The following is a 25,960-nucleotide window of genomic DNA, read 5'->3' as shown; positions in this document are numbered from 1 at the left end:
TGTAAGAGTGAAAATGAAGGCTTTCTCCCTCATCCTTGGAGGACCAGTCTCATAAAGAAACAAGCATCAGAGACAGAGGGGCAAAGAAAGGTTGAGCTGGTGGGGGTGTGGTGTGGTGTGTGTGTGTGTGTGTGTGTGTGTGTGTGTGTGTGTGTGTGTGTGTGTGTGTGTGTGTGTGTGTGTGAATAACTACTAAAAGGATCCAAAAACCACTTGAAACTAAATGGCTGTAATCCACCTTTCTGAGAAAAATGTTATTTTTTTCCCCACAAGAAAATAGAAAGACAGCCTTCTTTGAAATCTAAACAAATGAAATTTCACTTTGATAATCTATCTTTTCAGGAACTGATACTGATACTATACACACACACACACACACACACACACACACACACACACACACACACACACACACCCCTCCAACAATACATGTATTGTTCATATATTAAAAAATGCTACTAAGTTTCCAAACTTACAATGAGGGTGCTAACACCTGTGCTGGAGGTTGACTGTTGTCATTAAACAATTTTAAATTTATTTATATGTGCATTAGTCTTGCTTACACTCTGACTTGTTTTCCAAAACAATTAGAAGCAACGGCTATGGAAAGAGTGTAGCTCTGCACTGTCCAATATGGCAGCCACCAGCCACATGGGGCTACTGGCTTGCCTTATGCAGACACAAATGCAGAAGGGCTCTGCCTGTAAGTACACACCGGATCTCAAACAGCTGTGTAAAATGTCTTTTTATTCTGATTATGTGGTGGAATATCCTGGATATATTTGGTTAATTAAATATACGATACTAATGCGTGGTTTCTTTTTTTTTTAATGTGGCTACTAGAAAATTTAAAGTAACGCATGTGCCTTGCATTCACTGCTCCCATTACATTTCAGTTGGACAGCACTGGTCTACAACATAGTAGGTAAACAAAGAAATGAAGGTCAGGTCATACCTAAATAACAAAATTCCCTGTCCATCTCAGTGAAGGCCTTGACCTCCTCCCCAGCTTCCAGCACACCGCCAATCTCTGTCCTTAACACAGTGCACAGCACATAACAGGCACTCGATAAATGTTTCTTTAATGGAGCTGAATGAAGGCAAACAAGTTACAAGATTAAAAAGCAGTATCTAAAAGTGGCTTCTTAAAAATTAAGAAAACCCACTGGCTACTTGGGTCACCTAGCAGATGGTTAACATGCAGGCTTTGAAAGTAAATTTAAAAACGAACTTCTTATTACCTACAACATTTTTTGACAGTCACAGGAAGCAATACCCTTTTACAAAATAAAAGCCACTAAGACGCAAGGCTAACATTTAGTATTCGGCTCATTTCATGCTTTCAGACTGTGGGGTGAAAGGACAGATGGAGTAGACTGCTTTTCTTTGCTCTAAGTCTACACTTGGCGTTTTCCATTTTAACCCACCGAAACGCTGCCCTCTGGATAAACCAGCTATGCTCGAGGGAAATGCCGGGCAGTGCTCACTGAGCGGTAATATATATGAACAGAGGTGGTCAGAAGAGACATCTTCAGTCTTCGTGAACAACAGGAGGCTCTGGGAGCGCCTCATGGACCAGGGAAGTCGAGAGCAATCGGGGAGGGGCAGGCGGCCTTAACCCACGATGTCCTGAAGGCCGGCACGTGGGAGAGCAGGGCTCCCCCTAACAGTGCTGCAGGGCAGCTGCTCCAAGCAGGTCTAACCATGGGTGCCTGTCCCTGAACGTGGGCACACTCACCACAGCCCCTGGGACCCACTTAGGTCCAAACTGGGTTTTCTTCAGAGATGATCCGTTTCCCCATCTCCACCAGACGTCTTTAGGGGTGTGAAAGTATAAGTCTGTCCGGAGTAGTATTCAGAGAGATACAATTCAAAAGGCCCTTTCCTCTACTTCTGAGCACAGTTTGCATAAATGAGGCATAAGATGCGTGCCTATTTTTTCCATAAAAATGTATTTAGTAGTTGCAGTTACTCTGCTCGTGTCTGCAATTCTGTATTTACTGGGTGAACCGAGAGGATTTCTCTACTTGAGATTTACCGGGAAAAGGTTTCCCAGAAAGGCTATTTTTAAACGATATTCGTAACACATCACGGAAAGACAGAGGACTGGAGAAGCTGCACCACTGATTCTTCTGGATCTGTTTTATTTTAATCTCCAGGGGAAAATTAGGACACAGAAATTACTATCCACCACCTCAGTCTTAGTGGTCCTTTGAAAATGCTTTCTGCTCTGTCCTGCTTCACCATGACTGTATTTCAGGACCAAATTAATGAGGGGAGCACACATAAATACACCCAACATACACTTAATCCAAGGACACAACATTGCAGATCCTAAAAATCCCACCAGGATCTGCCCGTCTGTGAGCGTAATCTGTGAATCTACCTACACCTGCGTAGGCCTAAAAGCAGGATGAGTTATTGAGAAACTCAGAAACTCCCTTGGAACCTCGAAGGACAACCCACGTAACCAGTCTTCCTTAGACAAGCTCTTCAAACAAACAAAACGACGTGCTGAGCTCTCCTTCCAGGTGGTCCTTGCTGGCGTCCACCTGGCTCCGTTCTCTGCTCGCTTCCTGCTGCCGAGGACCGTGCCGGCTCCCGCCACGTCCTACCAGTGCACCCGTGGACCCGGGGCCTGGTAGGAGCGTCCTGCAGAGGGGTCCCCCAGGCCCCGGCCCCACATGCCAGGGACACAGGCGCACTCTCTTCACCCTCACGGTTGCCAAGCCTTAAACTCTCTCCTCCTCCACCCTTGTGCGGCCTCCCCTCAACTCAACTGATGCTCCACAGCTCAGCAGAGCTGTCGCCTGCCCCGGCACACCCGCCCACGCTGGACCAGGCGCCGCCCCCAAGCACGCGAGCTCACCTCCGTGTTGCGCCTTCCAGGGGCTTCCTGCACCACCTCTGCCCCGACTGGCCCTTCCTCTCTCCCAGGGAGCAGAAGGTGAAGCCTCAAGGTCTGCTAACTGCTCCCAGAAGCCAAGGGAAGGAAGTGCAACAACTCTGACCGTACTTAACACTGGAACAAGTGCTTGAGATTATTTCCTAAACTCTGCGACAAGCAACTGTAAACATCTGCCCGATGATAACGGATCATTTGTGAGTGCCCACCGCATGTCTGACACCATGTTAAGTTCTGAGAGACGTTATTGCTAATCTCTCTATGGCTCTAACCAGGAAGGTGTATCGTCCCTCATTTTGGAGAGAATGCAGCCAGGGCCCTGAGGTTAAGGAACCTGCCCGAGGTCGTGGGGTGAGAAATCAGCTGCTGATTCTCTGGCTCAGGAACTGCAGGCTCCGAGACCTACGCTCCTGGCCCCACACCGGTGGCTCTCAGGGTGCGGGACCTGCGAGGTCAGGACCGTTTTTCATAAGGACCCTGAGATGTTCTCCGCCTCTCAGTCGCCTTCTCTCCAGGCGTGCACGGGCTTGGCCAGAGGCTCCTGCAGACTGCACGCAGAAGTGGCTATTAGAATCCAACACTTCGGAAAACGTAAAACAACGCTGTTAATGTTCTGTTGTCTTAGAAAACAGCTGCTTTTCGGTTAAAAATGTGATGTATGTTAACGCATAATGGTTTATTATTTTTACTGATTTTAAAAATGAGTAACAAATATTTCAAACTGTCCTCAGTTTAAATTTCTAAGACAACAAATACCAACACATAAAGTCCACGTAAACAAAGGATCTTTGGAGTCACCAGTAATTTTTAGGAGCATAAAAGGATCTGAGATGCAGAGAAAGACAAACGCTGTATGACTCCACTTACATGTGGGACCTGGAAAAGCAAAACAAGTGAACAAACATAACTAAACAGAAACAGGGTCACAGATACAGAAAACAAACAGGTGTCTGCTGGAGGGGAGGGGGTTGAGGAGAAGAGAAATAGGTGAGGGAGGTTAAGAGGTACAAACCTTCAGTTACAAGACAAATGAGTCACAGGTGTGAAATGTACAGTGTGGGGAATAGAGTCCACAATTATGTAATATCTTTGTATGGTGACATATCGTAACTAGACTCACTGTGGTGACCAGTTTAAAAGGTATAGAAATATCAAAGCACTGTGTTGTGTAACAGGAACTAACACAGTGTTGTAGGTCAATTATACTTCAAATACAAACAAAAAATTCACAGAAAAAGAGATGAGATCTGTGATTACCAGAGGCAGGGGCTGGCGGAGGGCGAACTGGAGGAAGGTGGTCAAAAGGTACAGACTTCCAGTTGTAAGATAAGTAAGTACCAGGGGTGGAGCATGCAGCATCGTAAGTATAACGAACACTGCTGTATGTTACAGACAAAAGCTGTTAAGAGAGGAGATCCTAAAAGTTCTCATCACAAGAAATGTTTTTTTCTATTTCTTTCTTTTTGTGCTTAGATGATGGGTGTTCACTAAAGTTACTGTGACAATCACTTCATGATGTAGGTAAATCAAATCATTATGCTGTGGCCCTTACACACTTTATACAGGGCTATACGTCGACTGTATCTCAGTAAAACTGGAAAAAAAATTAAAATATAATAAATTATTTAATGATGGATGGATGGATAGATAGATAGAAAAACAGGTCTGAGAATGAAAAGGAGAACCACTATCCTAATCAGCTGCTGAAACAGAAGCTAGGTTTTCTCCTTCCTTGTAAATTTTTATCAAATCATCAGGCTAGTCTGGAGCTTCCATTAAAGACTGTGTCCAGACAATGAACATGTGGCCTGATGAACTCTGGCCTCAGTTCTAATATTTTTCTTTGCTGACTCTTTAATATAAAGTTAAACTTATCTTCAAAGATACTTTAACACGCGATAGAATTTAGAATATATCTGTTCACTACCCATGAAACATCTAAAAAGCATAACTTCTATTTTTTTCAAAGTAAAAACTCAAGATAAAAAAGTCAACAAGCGGGCTTCCCTGGTGGCGCAGTGGTTGAGAGTCCGCCTGCCGATGCAGGGGACATGGGTTCATGCCCCAGTCCGGAAAGATCCTGCATGCCGCGGAGCGGCTGGGCCCATGAGCCATGGCCGCTGAGCCTGCGCTCCACAACGGGAGAGGCCCACGTACCGCAAAAAAAAAAAAAAAAAAAAAAAAAAACCAAAAGAGTCAATAAGCCTCTCTGAATGTGATAATTCAGCAAATTACATCAATATTTCAACTTAATCTGGTGATTTCCCTGCTACACAGCATGGTTTCAAACCACCATCCGGTCATACATGAAATGCAAAATAATTTTAGTAGTTCTAAAGCAAAACAATAATAATAGATTATTTGCTAGAGTAGAACGTGAGTCAGTCCCAGGGAGAGCGAGGTGTTTAGGATTCTGAAACAGCATTTTGAACCTACCTCATTATCCTCACCACACCCAGCAACACGGGCAAAAAGGCGGGTAATATTTCCACAAGTCAAATTTCATGTGTCACAACTAAGGCTATATTTCATAATATGCAACCTGTTCCTTAAAAATAAAAGTAATTTTACATTGTATTTAGTACATCTGAAATGACATGAATTATAAAGTAAGGTTCGCATTGCAGGAGATCAGAAACTAAAACCTAGAGGAGAATTCACACTTAAGTATGCACCACCGGCTAGAGATCACACTCACTTGATGTGAGTATATTACCCTAATTAATCTCAACCCCTTTTGAGATGGGTACTATTTTTCCTGTTGTACTGATGACGAATCTGAGGTTCAGAGAGGTCAAGCTGCCTGAAGCCACCAAGCTAGTAAGCAGCAGACCTGGACTTCAAACACTTTGCTGATTTCAAAGTCTGTGCTCTTCTCAAGACTTTATACCTCCCTAGTATGATGTGCAGAACTGAGTGCTTCAAAAGCTGAAGCGGATGCAAAGGTGAGCAGAAATAAGAAAGCAAATACCGTGAGAAACGTTTAAAACATGCAACTGAACTTATAAAGATACCTCAAGTGTACTTGTTTGCACCCCTTAAACCGTTCCAAGTGTGCCTGCGATGGCACGCTCGAGAAAATGGAGCTGGAGAAAAAGGGAAATACACTTGGTGTCCCCCAGCGCTCAAGGACCCAGAGTCCGCCTACTCACACTCGTCCTCTGAAACACCCGTTGAGAAATCTGTGCTCTTAAAACTAAGAAACGCTGGAGGAGACCAACGATTCCCAACCAAGGATGGGATTATAGTCACAGGGGGTCTCCTTCAAACTGTGCTTGTCCTCCAGGGAGGAGAGAAGATGCTGGGACCAGCAGAAGTCTGAGGACCACTGCTCTGAAAAGATCCCATGTTTAGTAAGAAACTCCCAAGGAGCAAGAAAAGAATAATCCCTGGAAACTAAGTCATGTTCATTTCTGCCCTAGGAGCCATCCAGGTGGGCCGAGGCCCCAGCAGCTGGTAAGACGCCCTTTCTCATCCCCCTCCACGCTGTCCACAGTCTCAGGAGCCCGCTCCCATCACTGCAGATGAGGCTCCCCAGGAGGGAAGCGGCTCTCTCCCGGGCAGCGCAGGCCCGGTGGCTGAGGCCCACGTGGTCCCCGCTGACCTCGGGGCTCCTCCTGAGAATCTCCAAGTCTGCCGGACCTGTGAGGGCAGCCTTCCCGAAACCCCAACGAGTCCTGTGTTCTGAGGTCCCCAGGAGACTTTCCTGGCCTCCACTTCCCCAGTCCCACCAGGCCTGAAGCTTCTGATCTCCAATCTAAATGCCTCTCCACCCGGGATGCCCCAGAGGGCTTTGTTTCCTGACCCGACCCTTTTACTTGCACATAGTTTCATTCCCTTCTGTTCCCATTCCCCAATCCCTGGTCCCCGGACCAAACTGTCCTCACAGGCCTGGACCACAGGCTCACAGTTCATCTTCTGGTTCCCTGGCTATCCCCGCGCACTGTCTAGTTTGATATCACTGGCTCCCCAATGAAGTCCAAATCCTTTACAACAGAAGATCAGACCTCTACCACCTGGCCCTGCCCTGCAGCGAATTCATCGTCCCGTGCCGCCTCTAAGGAACCATCCCCTAACCTGAAATGCCATCCTCGGTTCACATCCCTGGCTACGTCCTAGCCAGATTCCAAGTACCCCAGGTGCTGCCTCTCTCTGAACACCTGTCACATAACCCTGCATGGTCTTTTACTATACTTTATACTTTCACGTATTGGTCATGTTTCCCCAAATTGATTACAGGTTCATTAGGAACAAGCATTGTGCCTTACAGCTCTAAAGATCACACTGTGCCATCCACGTACAGGGTTGCAATCGTAGTGGAAGATCAGTGCATATTTCTGAATAGCACTCTGAATAATCTAGACAGACATTATTTTTCCTAGAGCTAGAGCACAAACGCCAACATTTATAATGGAAAGATGTGTACGGGAGTACTAGAGCTTAAAACCTAAATCTGTCTGCTTATAAATTCTGTTGGATAAAATCCCAGCATACGAAAAGGAATACTTCTGCTTTTAGTACTAGGTATCCAGATCTCTCAGAGACCGCTTTGTGTGGCCTATCATTTACTGTGATTTTCTACAGTGTGCAAGTTAACACTAACATTCAACAACTGGTCCAATAAGTATTACAGAAGAACATATTTTGTAGCTTCCCAAGGGAAAAATAATAATTTTCTAAAAGAGGTGGGAGGGACCATCACAAAAATATAAAACGTTGCTGGAAACCAAGTTTCTGTGTGTTTTTAAATCAGAGAGAGAGAAAGAGAGAGCGGGAGGGAGGGAGAGAGCGAGCACAGCATAGAAGAATAAAGGGAAGGAAAAAACAGTTTAGATCCAATGTCCGTCTCACTGCTGGCAGTGAGAACAGAGCTCCTTGAAGGCAGGACCCAGGCTTAGTTTTCTACGCACCCTCAGCTCCAGCACAACCCCTGGGACGGGAGAAGTCACGACTTTTTGAAAACGTGAATAAATACACAAGCCAACAGTGAGAGAGTAAAAAAAATAAATAAAGTGAGAGAGAGAGAGAGAGAGAAACAGAAAACAAGTGAGATGCTGGGCAGCTTACACGGCAGAACTCAAGGACCTCGGGACGAAGCAACGTCTGGCGAGGCTGAGAGGGAGCCCTGCGCGTCAGGCTCCTCGCGCCTGCGCCCCACGCGGCAGAGCGGGCAGGGCCACGCCCCCTTACCTGCGGCACAGGCACTTTCTGCGGGGCGCTCTGGGGCGAGGGGTGGAGCTGTGCCCAAGGCTGGTGGTGTGAGGGCGGGGGCGAAGCCTGGTGGTGCAGGCCCGGATGGGGCTGCAGCGGAGGGCAGCTTGGCAACTGCTGGAAGGCCGGCGGCTGCCCGGGGTGCTGCTGGCCAGGGAGCAGCCGGTCCTGGATCGCCTGCGGGTCTGTGAGGCCGACGCCGGGACAACCGTTGGCTCTCAGGTGCCCGGCCAGCTCCCTCGGCGCCGGGGACATGCCCATAAACGGACGGGACGGTTGCATGTTCCTGGGGCCCATGTTCCTCTGTCCGATCCCCATGGCGCCAGGGGGCTGGTGAGACGGCTGCGGGTGAGGCATATTTGGGTAACTGCCGACTTCCATCGGGATCCCGGCACTTCCGGGCCGGACTTGCGGAGGAGGGGTGCCCGCCGGGTTACTCATTGCTTTCATGGGTGACATGGGAGGCGGAGAGGCGTAAGTTCCCTGAGGCTGCGAAGGGTGCATAGTTTGCGTGTTCATTTGGTTAAGGGAGCCGCTGGGGTGGATAGGCTGCTGGTGCATGAGTCCTTGGCCACTGTTCGATGGGAATCCTACAGCGTTGGGGTATCTTGGGACGGACTGGTTCATTGGAGTATTATTTGTAAGGCCTAGATTCTGATTCATCCCTGTATTGTTAACTAATCCCTGATTTAGGTTACTGTAAGGATAGCGAGAATACTGCCCTGAGTTGTTTATAGTAGGTGAGGGGACGGTCTGGCTCCGAGAACTAAAGGTGAGGGTCTGCGGCCTCACGGCCCCTTGCGGGGGAGGGTTGGGGGAGAACCGGGGGCTGTGGGCTACGGGCTCCCCGTGGAGAGCGGCGGGGGGATGGTGGTGGAAGGGCTGCACCGCGTGGCGCAGGCTCGGCGCCACCCCGGGGCTCTGCGGGGGCACGTGCGACAGGTGGCCGGGGCCGGCGATGAAGGGGCTTCCCTGACCGAGGCCCTCCTGGCCCGGGGGAAACTGGCCCATCCTCGGCTGCGGCTGCCCGTGCTGCTGCATGGAGAAGTCCCCGCGCGCCAGGTAGCCGCCCAGCTGCTGCAGATGCGGGGGGTGACCCTGCGCGGGGGGCCCCGACGGGGCCGCCTGGGGCTGTGGCGGTGGCGGCTGGTAGGGGGCTCGGATCTGGTCCGGCACCTGCACGGCCCGGGGAGCCCACATGGAGCCGCCGTCCACGAAAGACTGCCCCCCGTGCCGCTCGTTCGGCAGGCCGGGGTAGACACCCATCTGGCCGCCGCCGCCGCCGCCGCTGCCACCGCCGCCGCCGCCACCACCGCCGCCAGCCCCGTGGGGGACCTGGGGGACGGGCGGGGTGTGGTACTGCGAGTGGGGAGACGCCAGTCCGTTCCCAGGGGCATTGCTCATCATTCTGTTCGGCTGGTCCATCAGATGCATCTTTTGCTGCTCGTACTGATTATAGTGATCGAAGTGGGTCAACTTGGTTTGATTCTGATTCGCGGAGGGATGGTGGAGGGACGGCTGTAAGGAGGCAAAGCCTTGGTCTATCGGCATCTGTTGACCCATGGGATTCACGGGATTTTCAGGGTAACCACATTCTCCCAGGCTTTCGAGGCCTTCGCTGAAAATATTCCCGTCCTCGCCGAAAAGACTCATCATTCCTGGATCCGCCATCTTCTCCCAACACACGGCTCCTCCAGACCAGCGCTCAGGAGCTTGTCTGTGCTTCACTTCACTGAGGGTTTGTCCTCAGAGCCTATAATCCTTGACTAATCTTCTTCATGTCACTCCATATTTCTCTAATTCTCTTGGACCCTGCAGTGTCAGGCAAATCTGGATAGAGGTCCTAGAAGGGGAGCGGGAGGTGGGGAAGAGGGAGGAAGAAAACAAAGAATTAGGAACAAATGATAAAAACTGCCGGCATTGTACGCATGTGAATTTGGTCTCCATCGACAATACTGATCTAGCCCCCTCACTGAGCTGTATTTTATAAATCTAGTTCACTTTAAGAGAAACTCATTAGCTTCTACCAGAAGCATTATTATGATCGGTTACTTAGAAAGCAAGCAAAACACTAACCTTAACCTTAAATTAATCCATTCACTCCACTTCCTCACGTTCCATTCTTGGATGGAACAGAACAAAAGAACACAACATGAAGCGGCAGCAGCTGCCACAGCAGGCCAGCAGATGTATGAATGTCGCCAAGCAGCCCATCTGCTGCACGAAAGCCCTGGAAATGCTCTGGTTACCAACAGCCCGCCCTTAACCTTATTCCCCTGAGCGGTGTAATCAGATGAGCAGCCAGAGCACCGAGGGCTGTGAAAAGCTCAACTTAGTTAAATTGACTAGAGGATTATACAAATACCAAAATCAGTCATTTCGTACAAATTGGATATTTACGGCCCACATACAACCAACTACAGAACGGCAAACAGAGGCGTCGAAGGAGAAAGCGGCGGAGGCAAGGATGCTGGCAGGCACGCTGGCGAGCGGAGCGGTAACTCATCATTTCCTTACGTCCGTCTGACGGCAGGAACACGCCAGGCTTTCGTTCTCCAGCAACACACGCCCGCCCCCCCTCCCCCCTGCCAGAGCAAGTCCCATCACGGGTCCCTCATCCACCCGAGGGCCCTGGGCTCTGGGGATGGACCAGGAGCCATGCGACCACGCGGACAAACTCTAGCTGGATGGACAGTTTCTAGACGATGACCATTCTCATCAGCAGAGACAGAACCACTTCCCCCAAACTGGTCAAAACTGAAACTTTTAACAGAATGAAGTTCAAAATGTCCATGCAGCCCTCACCCTCGCCTTGACCTCTTCTGGGACAAGGCAGACCGGAGCAGGTAGGCGGAAAGGTGGGCAGGCCTGCCCGTAGGCATCCCCTGTTTACAGCACACCGTGTAGACTAACTACTGCTCTGCGCTTTATGCAAACACTTGCTAACAGCTTCTGTGTCAGATGAAAATAACCAACTTAAAGAATGTTTCCACAATCAAGACAGGAAAGTGTTTTTGTTGAATGCTAATTAAATCAACGACCTAATAAAGAACTAATTCACATAGGAAAAATGTCCAAAATCTTAAACATCTCTGGAATTTAACTCATTTTTTTTCCTCTTTCATAAGCACTTGAAGCATTGTGTGATAACTGCCCAACTTGAAAAAAACAGTATCTTGTTGAAGAATTTCAAAAGGGACATTACAAACAGGCCCCGCCATAAATCCTACTGACACACGTCCACAGGAGCACGGGAATGGGGACGGCTGGGGCGGGACTGGGGACGGCTGGGGTAGGAGTGGGGTGGAGGCAGCCAGCCCCACCAGAACCCACGCCCCCATTAAGGGGAGAACTCTGCCTCCGGGAAATGTATGTAAACAACATTCCTGCTCGCTGTCAGAACCACAGACAGCACACCTGAGAGGGTCTCCAGGTCGGCAGTACTCAGGCGACAGCTGTCAGCCAAAGCCAAAGGTCTCCTCACTCTGCCGCTAAGTGCCGTGAATTTTCTGATCTACTTTCTCCAGAAACAGAGGTCAGGCGGGTGGAAGTAAGGTGAGCATGAAAGCCATTTTATTTACAGACATGCTGCTTTAAAACCCAAACCAAAGAGAAGTCGAAATCTCCAGTGCCAAATGAAACAAATATTTATAAATTGAATTTACTCCTAAAAAGCCTACGCGGTCAGTCCTCATTTATTCAAGGCTCCTTCTAGCTTTCAAGGAAATAAATACGGGAATGGACTTGATAAGAACTTAAAACCAGCCGTGCAGACTAACCACTTACCAAAATAACCTTTCAAATTAGCTGAAGGAAGGTAACGTCTAGTTGCCTGTCCTGGGTGGCCTTTACAGGATAATGGTGGCTTCATCCTCCAGGGCCCAGCATGTGTCACGGGGAGGAACTGCTACGGACTGGATGTGTTCCCAGCCAGCTCCAGAGGGAAAGGAGCCCGGGGGAGGAGATGGCTCGGTCCACTGCCTGGAGGGGCAGCATGGAGTTGGCACTCACTTTATAAGGCTGAGCAGAAAGGGAAAAAGAACTTGACTACAGGCCCAGGGGAGGGGCAAAACAGAGCACTCACTGCGAGTAATCCTACCCGACACTTGGGTCTCCAGTTCCCGGCTCCTTCCACCAAGAGGCCATTTCCCAGCAGCAGGAAAAATGGCAGCATTACCTGGTACAGCAAACGTGTCACCCACCACAGCTGCGACCACAGTCACGTGAAGTCCGGGCAGAGAAGTCCAAAAACTATGGCTTTAGTGTGTCACCGGTCACCACTTACGCCTGCTGGGGCAGCCACCACGGCCTTCCTGCCCCTTTTCTGACCTCAAGACTCTGGCTGGCGACTATGCTAGGAATCCATCTGGTAGCTGGATTTCATATTTCTGATCTGAGCTAATCTAATTAATTTATTTTTGTCTTTTTTAATTTGATCAAGACCATTTGAATGCCCACTTTCCCAAGTCACAGCTGCAACATTTAATTTTGTTCCTATCAAAGATATTCATTTAAAATTCCTTTTTGGAGTTTGCCCCCTTGTCTACATTCACTATCTACATTTTCTGTGTCTAAATCAGCACTGTCCAATGAGCCATCAAATCAAAGCCATATTTGTCTAAAATTTTCTAGTAGTCACGTTTAAAAAGTAGCCCCAAAGAGAGTGAAATTAATTTTCATTATTTTTATTTAACCAATAAAACCAATTTATTGGTTAAATTTTATTTAACCAATTTATTTATTGGTTTTATTTAAATAAAACCAATATATGCAAGTAATTACATATTACTTCAACATGTAATCGATAGAGATGAGACAGTTTACATTTTTTGGTACTGAGTCTTTGAAACCCGGCAGTTCACACTTACAGTATATCAATTCCAACTGGCCACATTTCAAGTCAAGAAGGTGCACATGGGCGCAATGGCTACTACACTGGACGGCACAGGTATAGATTATTAAAAAGAAGAGGCAGAAATGCAAGTTATCAGTGTTACCAAATAATTCTCATCATTATCACTTGGGAAATAAATATTCAAGTTGTATTTACATTTGATTTGGCTTTAAATGAAAATCACGTTAAATCTCAAATAGCATTTATGTATTCAAAATATATTTACTGAGCCTCTACTATGAGCCAGGCACTGATCACAGCTGCCAGAGATATATCAGTGAACAAAAACAAAGTTCCCTTTTTTCCTCATGGAGGTTACAGTCATCTGTAAATGATGAAACTTTTAATTAAAAATTAAGATTCATGGGTTATGGTATAAAAGGTTACGATACCGTTTTACAAAATATTTCTTGGTAATTCATGATGACAAGTGCTGTGTGTGTGATATTATATACTAAACAGTATAGACACCTATAACGAGGACATAATACATGCTTCTGCTCAGCACCCTACTGGCAAGTCTGAGTTCAGAAGGTGCTTGGGGGCGTGTTTAGGGGTGAAGAGAGGCACCATGAGACACCCCAGCTCACAGCATCGTGGACACCATGGAGACTCACTGTGAAACCAATGATGAAAATTTAGAGCCGGCCAACACTTTGGAGACCTCCTAATCCAAGCCCCTCTTCATTGTACAGATGAAGAAACCCTTTTATATACGAGAGCAGTAAACATCTCCAACAAAATATTTTAATGACGAACAACTCCCAGAGACGAAAGAGAAATGTATAGATGAAATGGCAACTCACCAGTGAAGCCTAGACGGGGTCCTATGAAAGGCCTACACGGGGTCCTATTTATTCAGAGATAAGTCACTAGAACAATTGCTGAAACCACCAAACAGAAGAGACTTTCCTTTTAAGAAAATTTTTACTTATACTATCGATAACTTTAAGGAAGCAAGCACATATTAGCACCACATTGAGGCTACTGGTTAATATTTTGGGAAATAAGCAGGATGCAAAGTAGGCAGCCCCCAAAAGTAAACAGCACCCAGAAAACTGCGGACAGAAGCAGGGGGTGTACAACAAACCAAGGTGAAAGAAATAAGTCGTGCAAAAATACATATTAAGATTTTGAAGTGAAGTTCTGACTTCCCAAAGGTTACATAAACAAAGCTTAACTACTGTGCTCTGCTTAAAGTAGGACGGCATTTGTGTAGCCCAGTTTTAATTTGGTATCACAGTGACCTGAAAAGCTAGAAAGGAGATGGGTGAACACAGGACACCTTTCATTTCGTGGGCAAAATACTTCCTACAGCTCAACCACTTTGTATTCGGTTATGGAAGTAGAATGCCATCCAGGTGCTGTCCATTTTTTCAAAAGTATCCAACACATGGGGCAAGTAAAAGGGAGCTGCCCTGCAGACGCTAAGACCACCTTAGTGTTCCGTAGCTCGATCTGCATTGTCCTCTTTACTCGTCTCTCCTCCACCTCCCAAGAGCCTAAGGTTTGTGACATTACTTGATCAGGGTTCTCGGGACCGGGTGGAGCCTGTGCCAGCATTTCCAAGGGAGTGTGGAGCAGCGGGAAAGCACACCTCCCACCCTCAGCGCAGCCCGGGAGATGCCTCTAGACCCTCACGGCTACAAATCACATCGCGAGGGGGAAGGACCCACGGCTGAGAGGGGAATGGACAGAAGAGAAACGGCTCCACGTGGCTGGGCTTCTCCTCACCCTGAGAGTCCTTCCAGCTCGATCACGAGGCCTATGGATGGTACTCCCCACACACGGCCCCTAGCAGCCCCCGAAGGGGGCGGGGCGTCTGCCCAGGCATTGACCCCACGGACAGCGACCCAGAGAGAGAGGCGGGAAGCGCCTCCAAGTTACCAGCATCAGTTCATCACCAGTCAGTTCCAGGTTTGCCACACGGACCAAATGATGCCCCTCCCGGACCCCCCCAGCCCGGGCTAGGCTACATTTTCTTCCTCGCTCATGTGTCGGGGCTGTGGCTGTGCTGTCCCACACGGCAGCCTCTGGCCACGTGTTGCTGTTTAAATTAAAACTAAATAAAATTTTAACTTCGGATGCTGTTGAACAAGTTGCATTTCAAGTGCTCAGCACACCCGTGTAGCTGGTGGCTGTGGTGCACGTGTGGACAGTGCACCGGTGGAACCCTTCCATCAGGGCAGAAAATTCTATGGACAGCACTGCTACAGATTTCTTCCTAGAGGTAACGTTCTTAGGTGAAGACCATATTAAATAGTAGCAATTCTCTTTGATGAAAAATTTTTTCTCCTGCGCAGGGATTAGTGTTCTTTCAAAGGTCCATACCTAGCCCTTGTGATGAAATTTATAGTATTCTTTCCATACATCATATTTCATGTTATTAACTATACTTTCAACCTATAAAATTTCTCCTTTCTGTAATGTCTCCCAGCATATATTTCTATTTCTTTTTTCTTTTTGTTTCGTTTTGTTTCGTTTTTTTGGAATCAAGCCATTTTATTGAGGGGCTTCGGGGGAGGGTCGAAAGGCTGGGAGGACAATGAGATTCGACGTCCTTCTCCCGGCCGGCCGGGACCTCCCCAGCTTCAAAGTTGCTGAAAAGGCTCTATTCCTTTCTTTTTTTTTTTTTTTTTTTTTTTTTTGCGGTACGCGGGCCTCTCACTGCTGTGGCCTCTCCTGTTGCGGAGGACAGGCTCCGGACGCGCAGGCTCAGCGGCCACGGCTCACGGGCCCAGCTGCTCCGCGGCATGTGGGATCCTCCCTGACCAGGGCACGAACCTGTGTCCCCTGCATCGGCGGGCGGACTCTCAACCACTGCACCACCTGGGAAGCCCTCTATTTCTTAATAAATAATTTTTATTATGTTAGGAATGATTCTCAACTACACAAAATTCAGACACTTAGGAATAATTTGAGAATCCTTTTCACTTATAGTTGCCATATTACCATTGCTCTTTAATGAAGTATTTGCAAGCTTAATTTTAACACAAAAAAATCTACACAGCAATAGTGAGGCCACTACTTTTTTTAGTGGCTTCGTGCATTATTTTCATTCTTTTTACTGGAAGAAAAGGATGTGAAGTCTTTCAGAAGGTCTATGTTAGTCCCAAGCACCACATGAAAAATAAAACCAAAAAAAGGAAATAAGAAATGCATTTACAGTTAGCTTCGATTTATATCACTAGGTAGCCTCCAATTTTGCTGGTGTTAGTTGAACAGATATATCTTTCGTTGTGTAAAGCAATGCTGTGCTTTCCTCCAGCATTCCCCATGGCAGTTAAGCTCCCTCCACCCACCCCTTCCACCCAGCCAGATGATGGAAAACCACCCTCAATCTTTCTCAGCATTCATTCACTTAAAAAATATTTAATGAGGGCCAACCCTGCATAAAGCATTTAATAGACACTGGGTATACAGAGTTGAACGAACAGACGTGGCCCCTGTTCCATGCAGCTTGCTGTTCTAATAAAGCCGTGAGGATGTCCTGCATTTCAGTCCACTGACCAACCTGTGGATTCTCCTCCCAAGTATCTCACAAGTCTTCATCCTCCTCCAGTTCATAGTCTCTGATGTAATCAGGCGTCATGGTTTCGTGAAGGACAGAACTTTAAAGGCTGACTGGTTCTCCTGAATCCGGTCTCAACACGCTCGCACAGCTGACTGAATGATCTTGTAAGACACAAAATGTGTCCCCTCTCCTTAAAGCAGTTCCCTAGCTCCCAGGATGGAGCCCCAAAGCTCCAGCAGGTCTCAAGGCACTTTGTATTCAGAGACCCGTCAGCCTGTCCATTCTCTACGCCCCAGTTTCCTTCCCTCTGCCCCTGAAGCCTTCACGAGCACCCAGGCTGGGTCCGTCAAGGCACGGGAAGTTTCCTGCGCATCACCCACTCACCTCCTCACACCTTCCTCACCCCCACGCCGTGCTGTGCGGTCTGACCTCCCACTCGTGGGCTCGGTTCCTTTGTTACCACTCATCCCAGGAAGCAGCCTGACCCTCAGCCCTCCCTGTTATTCCCACCACGCTGGGGGCAGGAGCTACACAAGCACCAAGCACACCTTGTTCTTGTTTCTTTCCCTGCCTCTCTCCCTGCAGACCGCAGCCTTGCCATTTGAAGGAGGGTCCTGGAAGCACTGGCACTCCCCGGGAGCTGGTGAGAGATGCAGGGTCCTGGGCCCAACCCAACCTCCCGCCCCGGAGTCTGCGTGTTATTAACAAGGCGCCCCGGTGATGCCCGCACACGTGCAAGTGTAGCAAGTCCTGCTGGCAGACTCAGCTCCTCCGGAACTACAGCTGGGATTCCCCTCAATTAACGTGAGAAGGAATAATCAACAACAGGTCCCAAAGAATTACAAAGCAAGTAAAACAAAGGTATGTCATCTTACATTTAAGGAAAGGGAGTCTTGGCATTCCTGACCCACAAAGAAACAATACTGACCTCATCCAAAGAATTAGGAATAACTCTTAGTGACAAGTTTTAACTTGTCAAAGAGAGGACATCTGAAAGTGGTTTAATTTCAAAGATTCATCTGTCCCTCTGCTTGACAATCATTTTTGCAAGACAAAAAAAAAATGCAGTTAATATTAATATCTAATGCTATGTTACATAACACCCTATTTCACAGGTCTCTTGCAGAAATACTTCAGTTATTTCTACACAACTTTAAGGAGTCTGGATATTCTGAGCTGCCTTTCAGATAAAGATGGGTTTTTTGCCTACGTAAGAGTCCTGGGGCTAATATGTTTTCTTTCAAGGCAACTAATGAAATGGGACTCAGCTAACAGTTTATACTAAGCGCACTGCCTCTGCACTTTTTTTTTTTCCCCTAAATTGGTCGAAAGGCGTATACTGTCCTATACATAAGTTGTGCCGCTAAAGCACCGGCATCAATGTCCTCAGAGAACAACCTTTACACCCTGCAATTCAACACTGAAATATCACTCCTTGAAATTAACTCCTTCTAAGACTAATAAGCCCAGTGAGAAGACAGCTGACCTGCTCATCCCACCACAGACACCAGGAGAAGATCTGGGGCAACCTTCCTTCCATATGCAGCTCAGCGTGGCCCAGCAGGAGGCCAGTACACATTCCAGGAACACTTAAAATAAGCAACAGTATATGGCAGAAGAGGGATGAGGAAAATCATCTGTATTCAGAGCCACACATACCATATCCATGTAAGTAAACATCTATGTCAAATATGTGTATCTCTCCCTTATCTTTTTAATGCTTCCCTAATTAATTTTATTGTAGGTGAAGGGGAAAGCAAATGAAGAGAGACAGGTCCAGAAGTAAGAAAATGGAAATTCTTTGTGTAATTTGTTTGGGACTGGGAAAAATTCAACTTTGGAAATGTACTTCAACCCACTTGACAGGGAGGTGTATAGTGCAGACTAAGGGGAGAGTAATACAAATTTTACACAGTGTGGTGATCACTAGTGTATCTTGCTTAACATTGTAAAACATCCTGGGATAGTTTAGACAAAACCTGGCTGGTCTATAAAGGTAAATGACACCACATGTTTACTAACCCACTAAAAAAAAAAGTCATTTGAAAATATATTTTCCCACTCACTCTAGATCTATTTCAAGCTACTGATTTGACACACACATGCACGCACACACAGGCAGGCACACACATCTGGGTGAGGCCTAGCCTACAAGGAGTGAGCATACGATAGGAGGAGGGATGGAAGGTGCAGCCCGGGACCACCCCCCCATCCTGAGATGCCCTGGGTGATCCTGAGCTCCTAGGCAGCAACCCTGAATCACTGGAGGACGCCAAGGGCAACATGCTGAGGGGATGAAAACACCGTGAGCAGCCAACTGCTCCTGTAAGAACCAAGCTTTCTGTACACTTACTGTGGTTGTCACTGATTAACTCATCTGGCAGTTGCCTACATTCTTTTGCATTTTAAAAGGTTCTGGAAAGCTGAAAGGGGGATCTTGCCTCATAGTCTGGGGAGAGTTTAAAACTGTACCCCAATTCTGCTTGGTTGAAATGAAGGGAGAGAGAGTGTGGTTAAACAGTCTCCTCTGATACACACACCTCCAATGTTCTTTTCCTTCGGGGAGCGGGGTGGGAACCCCTTCGGCAACACCACAGCTGAAAATAATCTATCTATTTTCCCTGCGAGAGCAGAGCGCATGTGATGACAAGGGAGCCTTATCCATCACGAATAAACCCAAGCTCAGAGCCAGGCCAGTGTCACAGGACACCGAGGGCAGAGGTCACATGGCAACCTGGAGGGTGTTCTAAGATGCCATATTTCATGCAAAAGAGAAATACACAGGAATTATATAAATCCAAACTTCCATCAGGGAAGTGAGCAATATAAAAGTCAAACAGGGGACTTCCCTGGCGGTCCAGTGGTTAGGACTCCGTGCTTCCAATGCAGGGGACGCAGGTTCCATCCCTGGTGGGGAAACTAAGATCTGCACGGCGCGGCCAGAAAAAAGAAAAAAGGGAAACAGAACTGTTAAGGAGGGTCGAGGACACCTTTGGAAGAGTATTAGAGAAACTATTTTGGAAAACTGACCATGGTCTCAAAAAGCTCAATCTATAGACAAAAAAATGGAAGAAAACAAATTTCACTTACTCTGTGACTACGGTATTAAATTACTCTTTCAAGAAATTATATTTGAGAAAGGAAATGGAATTAAGGCTGGAATATACAGAAAACAGTTTGCATTCATTATTTCATAATCATTCTGACATAAAACAAAGTTGGAAACTTTTTTCCATACGTACACTTATGAATGCAAGCTGCTTCTACAACGCCACCATAATCAAAACTATTTGACAGTCAAAACCATTATCAAAAACTATTACAATAAAATAACTAGTATTAAAACTATCCATTTCATGCAACTAAATAAGCCTGATATCTCTCTTAGCTAAATTAAATGTCTTCATGCATATTTGCATATAATAAAAGACAAAAGATTTATCCATAAACTATGTGTATATTTTTCTGCATTCATAGCAAAGGCTCAACCCTAACCTGGCCCCTTTTCCTCGTTGCCCCGAAATCTTCTGAGCCTTTCCCCCAATGCGCTGTGTGCCGTGGGGAAAAGTAACTTTATGAAATATCTTTTATATTTTTCTAAGGAAACTAATTCATAACCTAAATCTGCTTCCAAAAAAGCTACAGTACAGTCTGTAACACATTCTTTTATGTAACATACGTACATATATGTAACACATATCTGACTGCATCACCAAACTCTTCTGCATCACTGAAAGCCTCCTGTAATGACCTGCCTCACATACTTCCCCTAAAAATTACTCGACTAGCCATCTTCCATCTCTCCACGGTTGCTGTGCCATTTTTAAAGTTTTATTTATTTATGGCTGCGTTGGGTCTTCCCCGCTGCGTGCGGGCTTTCTCTAGTTGAGGAGAGTGGGGGCTACTCTTCTTTGTGGTGCGCGGGCTTCTCACCACCGTGGCCTCTCCCGTTGTGGAGCACGGGCTCCAGGCGCACGGGCTTAGTTGCTCCGTGGCATGTGGGATCTTCCCGGACCAGGGCTTGAACCCATGTCCCCCTGCACTGGCAGGCGGATTCTTAACCACTGCGCCACTAGGGAAGTCCTGCTGTGCCGTTTAAAAGGAGAACTGCATGCTGGTGACAATCTTCTAGCTTTACAACTCCTTGTTTGTGTAATGACCTGCTCCAGCCTTCAGACTAAACTTTCCAGAGCAACGTGACCTGGTGCACTTCCCATCAACAGGGTCCAAAGGACCCGGCAATCTCTTCTCCCCACTTTATGTTCTACCTATCCTCTGGTGTACCCAAGAAAGGAATGCATTAAATGCTATTTATTGCTTATTGCAGTTGTACACCTTTCCTCCAAAAAGTCCAAAGTTCCCTATACACTGCTTTCTCACCTATTTTAAGCTCCATCAATAATTGCTAACCATCCAATTTCAAGTACCATTAAAAACTATAATGTTATCTGGCACTCAAAAAGAAAACGTTTGAAATAAATTTTGATTATAAATTTCACCTGGCCCCTTTGATCCGCAGCTTCTATTTTAAAATTTCCGATGTAAATCTAGTATTTAAAAAGTAACCACGTGGGGCTTCCCTCGTGGCACAGTGGTTAAGAACCTGCCTGACAATGCAGGGGACACGGGTTCGATCCCTGGTCCAGGAAGATCCCACATGCCGCGGAGCAACTAAGCCCGTGCGCCACAACTACTGAGCCTGAGCTCTAGAGCCCGTGAGCCACAACTACTGAGCCCGCGAGCCACCACTACTGAAGCCCGCACACCTAGAGCCCGTGCTTCACAACAAGAGAAGCCACTGCAACGAGAAGCCTGCGCACAGCAACGAAGACCCAACGCAGCCAAAAATAAATAATAAATAAATAATAATAATAAATTTTTAAAAAGTAACCATGTGAACATGTTGGAAATACCTGCTTCTTGATAAATCATTCTTAGTAAAATCATTTTTCTGCATTATAATATTGGTTGTGTGTTCATACAAATGCTTTGAGTTCTTGAGTTTGTTTTCTGTGAATTTCTTCTGACCCCTCCAACACTATCAGCTATTGTGTTGCCCTTGGGGAAGTGTTTCGGTGGAGATAAGCACGGCAAGCCAAGCATAACACAGGCGCCCCCCCCCAACAGTCCCTGTGTTGTCCAGTACAGGATCCAGGAGCCCCGTGTGGCTATTTAAATTTAAATTAACTACAACTACAAAACATTTAAAATCCAGTTCCTCTGTCACACCAGCCACGTTCAAGCGCTCAACAGCCACTCGGGTGGCTACGGAACGGGACACAGCAAACACACAGCTCAGCTGACTTGTCATCATGACAAGAAATTCACAGGCAGCGCTGGTCTAGAAGACTCTGCCTAAGCTGAGACCTCAAGGGCAAATAGGAGATTGGCAAGTAGAGGGTCTGGGCAAGAGGGAGGTAGAGAGGCCTGAAAAGTCCATTTCCGAGGTGTAAGGATCTTAAGCAGAGGCCAGATCGTGAAGGGCCTCATAATTCATTCTGAATTCATGCAGAAGTCAGTCTAAAGTTTTTCAGCGATGCTGTTTAGAAAGACGTACATCTTATTTTTTAAACTGAAGTATGATTTATAATATTGTGTTAGCTTCAGATGTACAGCAAAGTAATTCAGTTATATGAATATACATATATTCTTTTTCAGATTCTTTTCCCTTCTAGGTTATTACAAGATATTGAGTATAGTTCCCTGTGTTATAAAGTAGGCCCTTATTGTTTACCTATTTTACATATAGTAGTGTGTATCTATATTAATCTCATACTCCTAACTTATCCCTCCCCCACCCCCTTTCCCCTTTGGTAACTATAAGTTTGTTTCCTGTGTCTGTCAGTCTGTTTCTTAAATAGATTCATTTGTATTATTTTTTAGATTCCACATATAAATGATATCATATTAATATCTCTGTCTGACTTCACTTAGTATGATAATTTCTAGGTCCACCCATGTTACTGCAAATGGCATTGTTTCATTCTTTTTTATGGTTGAGTTATGGAATGAGTTATGGAATGAGTTATGGTTGAGTTATGGAAAAAATATTTTCCATTGGGGGGTGTGTGTGTGTGTGTGTGTGTGTGTGTGTGTGTGTGGTATGTACACACCACATCTTCTTTATCCATTCAGAAAGATGTACATTTTAGACAAAATCTCCCTTACTAAAATATGGATCACAGATTGGGAGGGGGGAAATATTACAAGACTAGGGCCAGGAAGACCAGTTTGAAGGCTCTTAAAGGAATTCAGGTAAGAGATGATGGTGCAGAAAAGAAGGGGATGGAGATACTGGAGACAGGACACCAGCCATCTGACTCGGTTTCTGATTGGATGCTGGAGGGTGAAGAAGCGTCTAGGAGGACAGGACTCTGGCTTGGGTAACTGAGCAGATGGCAATACCGTGCACTGAAACATAGGGAACAGAAGAGGAGGAGAATTCACACGGGGGGAGGGGGGAGGTGCAGAGAAAGTCCACGAGGAGCTACCCAGTTAGCAGCACAATGTAAGAGCGAAGAGCACTCCAGGGAGAGAGCAGAGCTGAAGACGCAACTATTCAAGTCACTACAGACAGAAGCAGGGCAAAGTCTAGGAGCAGATGAGATCACCCAGAGAGCACGGTCAGACATATCCTAAAGGGACAAGAGAAGAAAACAAGGACAGAATCCTGCAGAATACCAACACTTACAGAGCAAACAGCAGAGTCAGCCAGTAAGACAGAAACAAACACCACAAAGAGGCTGTGAGGAAGAAGCGATCAAAAAGTTCAAATGCTAAAAAACAAAACAAAACAAAAAAAAAGTTCAAATGCTATAGAGAAAGAAGTGTCCATCAGACTCCACCAGTAGGAGATTAGTAACCGTTAAGAGGGGTTTCTATAAAGTAGTGGTGGCAGAAGCTGAAGTGCTCAGTTATGGTGATGATGGGTGGGGAGAAACAGTACAGAAGGCTCCCGACTGTGGACCGAGAAGGGGAAGGGCCGGGAGTCGTGGGCGTGGACAGATCAAGGACTAGTATTGTTCTCCCCAGCATGAGAGAAACTGGGTTGTGTTCCCGCACAGGCCGGGTAACCCTGGGCAGGTTCCTTAGCCTCTGTGTGCCTCAATATAATATGGGGATGGTAGAGTATGTATTTCATGGGTTATTAGAATTAAGCGCGTTAATATTTGTAAAGCACTTAGAACAGTGCCTGCCACTTAGTAAAACATACAAACACTAACAGAAGGAGAGCACGGAGAGCAAGAGTCTGAGAAGTGGCGCAAAGAAGGGGAAGAACCAGCGCACGCATCTCTGAAGAGGGGAGATGAGTGAGAGCCACAGCACAGGACACGAGACCCTCTTGCACTGGGACAGTAAGGGGGGCGGGTGCAGAGGCAAAGTGGTAATCAAGAGAACGTGGTCTCATCCCCATGGCTTCAACTGGCTTGAATTCAGAGGGAGGCGCTGGTTGCGAGGTGCGAATTTTAAAGAAAGAAATGGAAGAAGACACAAATAAATGGGAAGATATTCCATGCTCATGGGTTGGAAGAATTAATATTCTTAAAATGTCCATCCTACCCAAAGCAATCTACAAATCTACAATCCTTGTCAAAACGCCAATGGCATTTTTCAAAGAAACAAGCGATCCTAAAATTTGTATGGAACCCACAGAAGACTCCAAGAAATCGGCTGAACCAAGTGGCAGAGTCAAAGGGCACTATGAACCCAAGGTCTGAGACCAACTGTGAATGACGTCCTGCTCTAGAACTTCCTTTTCTCATCTGTAAAGTACAGATAATAATTCATGAAGACGAGAGTGTATACATAAAGCGCCTGACACAGCGCTTGGCACACACTTGGTACACAATGCAGATGATCTCTTTCTCCTTCAACATGAGAAATTTAGATACACAAAGTATGTCGACCAGGCTGTGTGGCCTTGACCCAGTTACTTAGCCTCTCAGTTCCTGGTTTCTCACCTGTAGGGTGCGGAGCTGGAAAGGTAGCTGAACAAAATGGCAAACATCCCTCCACTAGAAGACCGTAACCTAAGTAGCTGTGCAATTAGACTTATGCAAAGTATAGCTGTCATCTTCTGAAACTCACACTTTTTTTTTTTTTTTTGCGGTACGCGGGCCTCTCACTACTGTGGCATCTCCCGTTGCGGAGCGCAGGCTCAGCGGCCATGGCTCACGGGCCCAGCCGCTCCGCGGTATGTGGGATCTTCCCGGACCGGGGCACGAACCCGTGTTCCCTGCGGACTCTCAACCACTGCGCCACCAGGGAAGCCCTGAAACTCACACTTTTAATGGTAGGAAAATAATCAAAATTTCAAGAAGCACAGATAATTGATGAAAAGTGATTATAAAGATAAATTACACACACATATACGTATCATGTAAATAATTCAGTGAAACTTCAGTTTTAAATGTAAAATTGCTCGGACCCACTAGTATTTCTAAAGCAACTGTTGCTCCCTACACACAAATTAGCACCTGGTTTACACAGCAAGACTATGAAGCCATCACTTCTCAGAACACGTTCACTTGTCATAGGAAATCCCTCGGCCTCAGCCCACCTGGGGAAAGAGAGGTCAGGGCCACAGGGTACCTGCTGGTACCACCTCTAGGACAAAGGCCTCGGACATCTCCCAGGTCCTTTCCTGAACGTCTGGAGCCCAGGCAGCCACCTGAAGCGAATTTCCCAGAAGAGGGAAACCTCACGCTTCCTTTCCGCAGCAGAACTGGCAGCACACTCTCCCCGCCGAGCACCAACAGTGGACGCTCTTGGCCACACAACTGCGATTCCTCCATTAAATTAACAACATTAGTGTCCAGAACACAGCTATATACAAGGCACCCTAGAAAGCTCTGAAGTAAGAGCTGGGTGCTGGATATATTCTTTCCATTTCCCATTTATTTGCTGAACAAACTTAAGTGCGAAGTAACTTCTTTAACTTCCTTTTCCACTAACAAAGCAGGTTACTGTCAACTGTCATCTTCAGGGATGCTGTGAGGATGACTTAACTACTTCAAATTCCTACCGAAAATATGCTTAGTAAGATAGAAAATATATAAAAATGTTTATTCTCCACTTCGATTAGTCTCGAAGGTCTAGGTTGGGACCCTTCTTCCCTGAGAAGCCTTGACAATGCACATGGGAAGACTCTCTCATCAAGAAGCCACAAGAGATTTCACCTTCAAACCATCCTTGACCTCGGCTTCCACTATTTCTTTAGAACATCTTCTTCCCTAACAACCCACGATCAGGGTGTTTCCCCGCGTCTGGAGTCCAGAGCAGGGCACCTCTGCCAGACGGGTCCCTGCCTGGACCCCTCACCCCGAGGAGCTGGGGGACCCCGGCCACGGCCCCCAGAGCCCCAGGCTCTTGTCATGGTGCACATCTCACTGTGGCCAGGATGAGCAGGTGCACAGACGTGCTGGTGGGAAGAGTA

General features: G+C 46.7%; 1 protein-coding gene across 4 annotated transcripts in view; it reads right to left on the bottom strand.

The window, feature by feature from the left end:
* The window catches only part of CHD7 (chromodomain helicase DNA binding protein 7), a 178,819-nt gene that overhangs the window by 110,298 nt on the left and 42,561 nt on the right, over nt 1-25,960 (bottom strand). For all 4 annotated transcript variants that reach the window (XM_033437606.2, XM_033437608.2, XM_004274983.3 and 1 more), the window contains exon 2: nt 8,096-9,959. In XM_033437606.2, the coding sequence (XP_033293497.1) occupies nt 8,096-9,787 (1,692 nt within the window). In that variant the 5' untranslated portion in view covers nt 9,788-9,959. The remainder of the gene's footprint in view (nt 1-8,095; nt 9,960-25,960) is intronic.

This window comes from Orcinus orca, chromosome 17 (assembly GCF_937001465.1).
Source record: "Orcinus orca chromosome 17, mOrcOrc1.1, whole genome shotgun sequence".
Taxonomy (NCBI): domain Eukaryota; kingdom Metazoa; phylum Chordata; class Mammalia; order Artiodactyla; family Delphinidae; genus Orcinus; species Orcinus orca.
The sequence above is the reverse complement of the archived record's forward strand: the minus strand, read 5'-3'. Positions and strand labels throughout refer to the sequence as shown.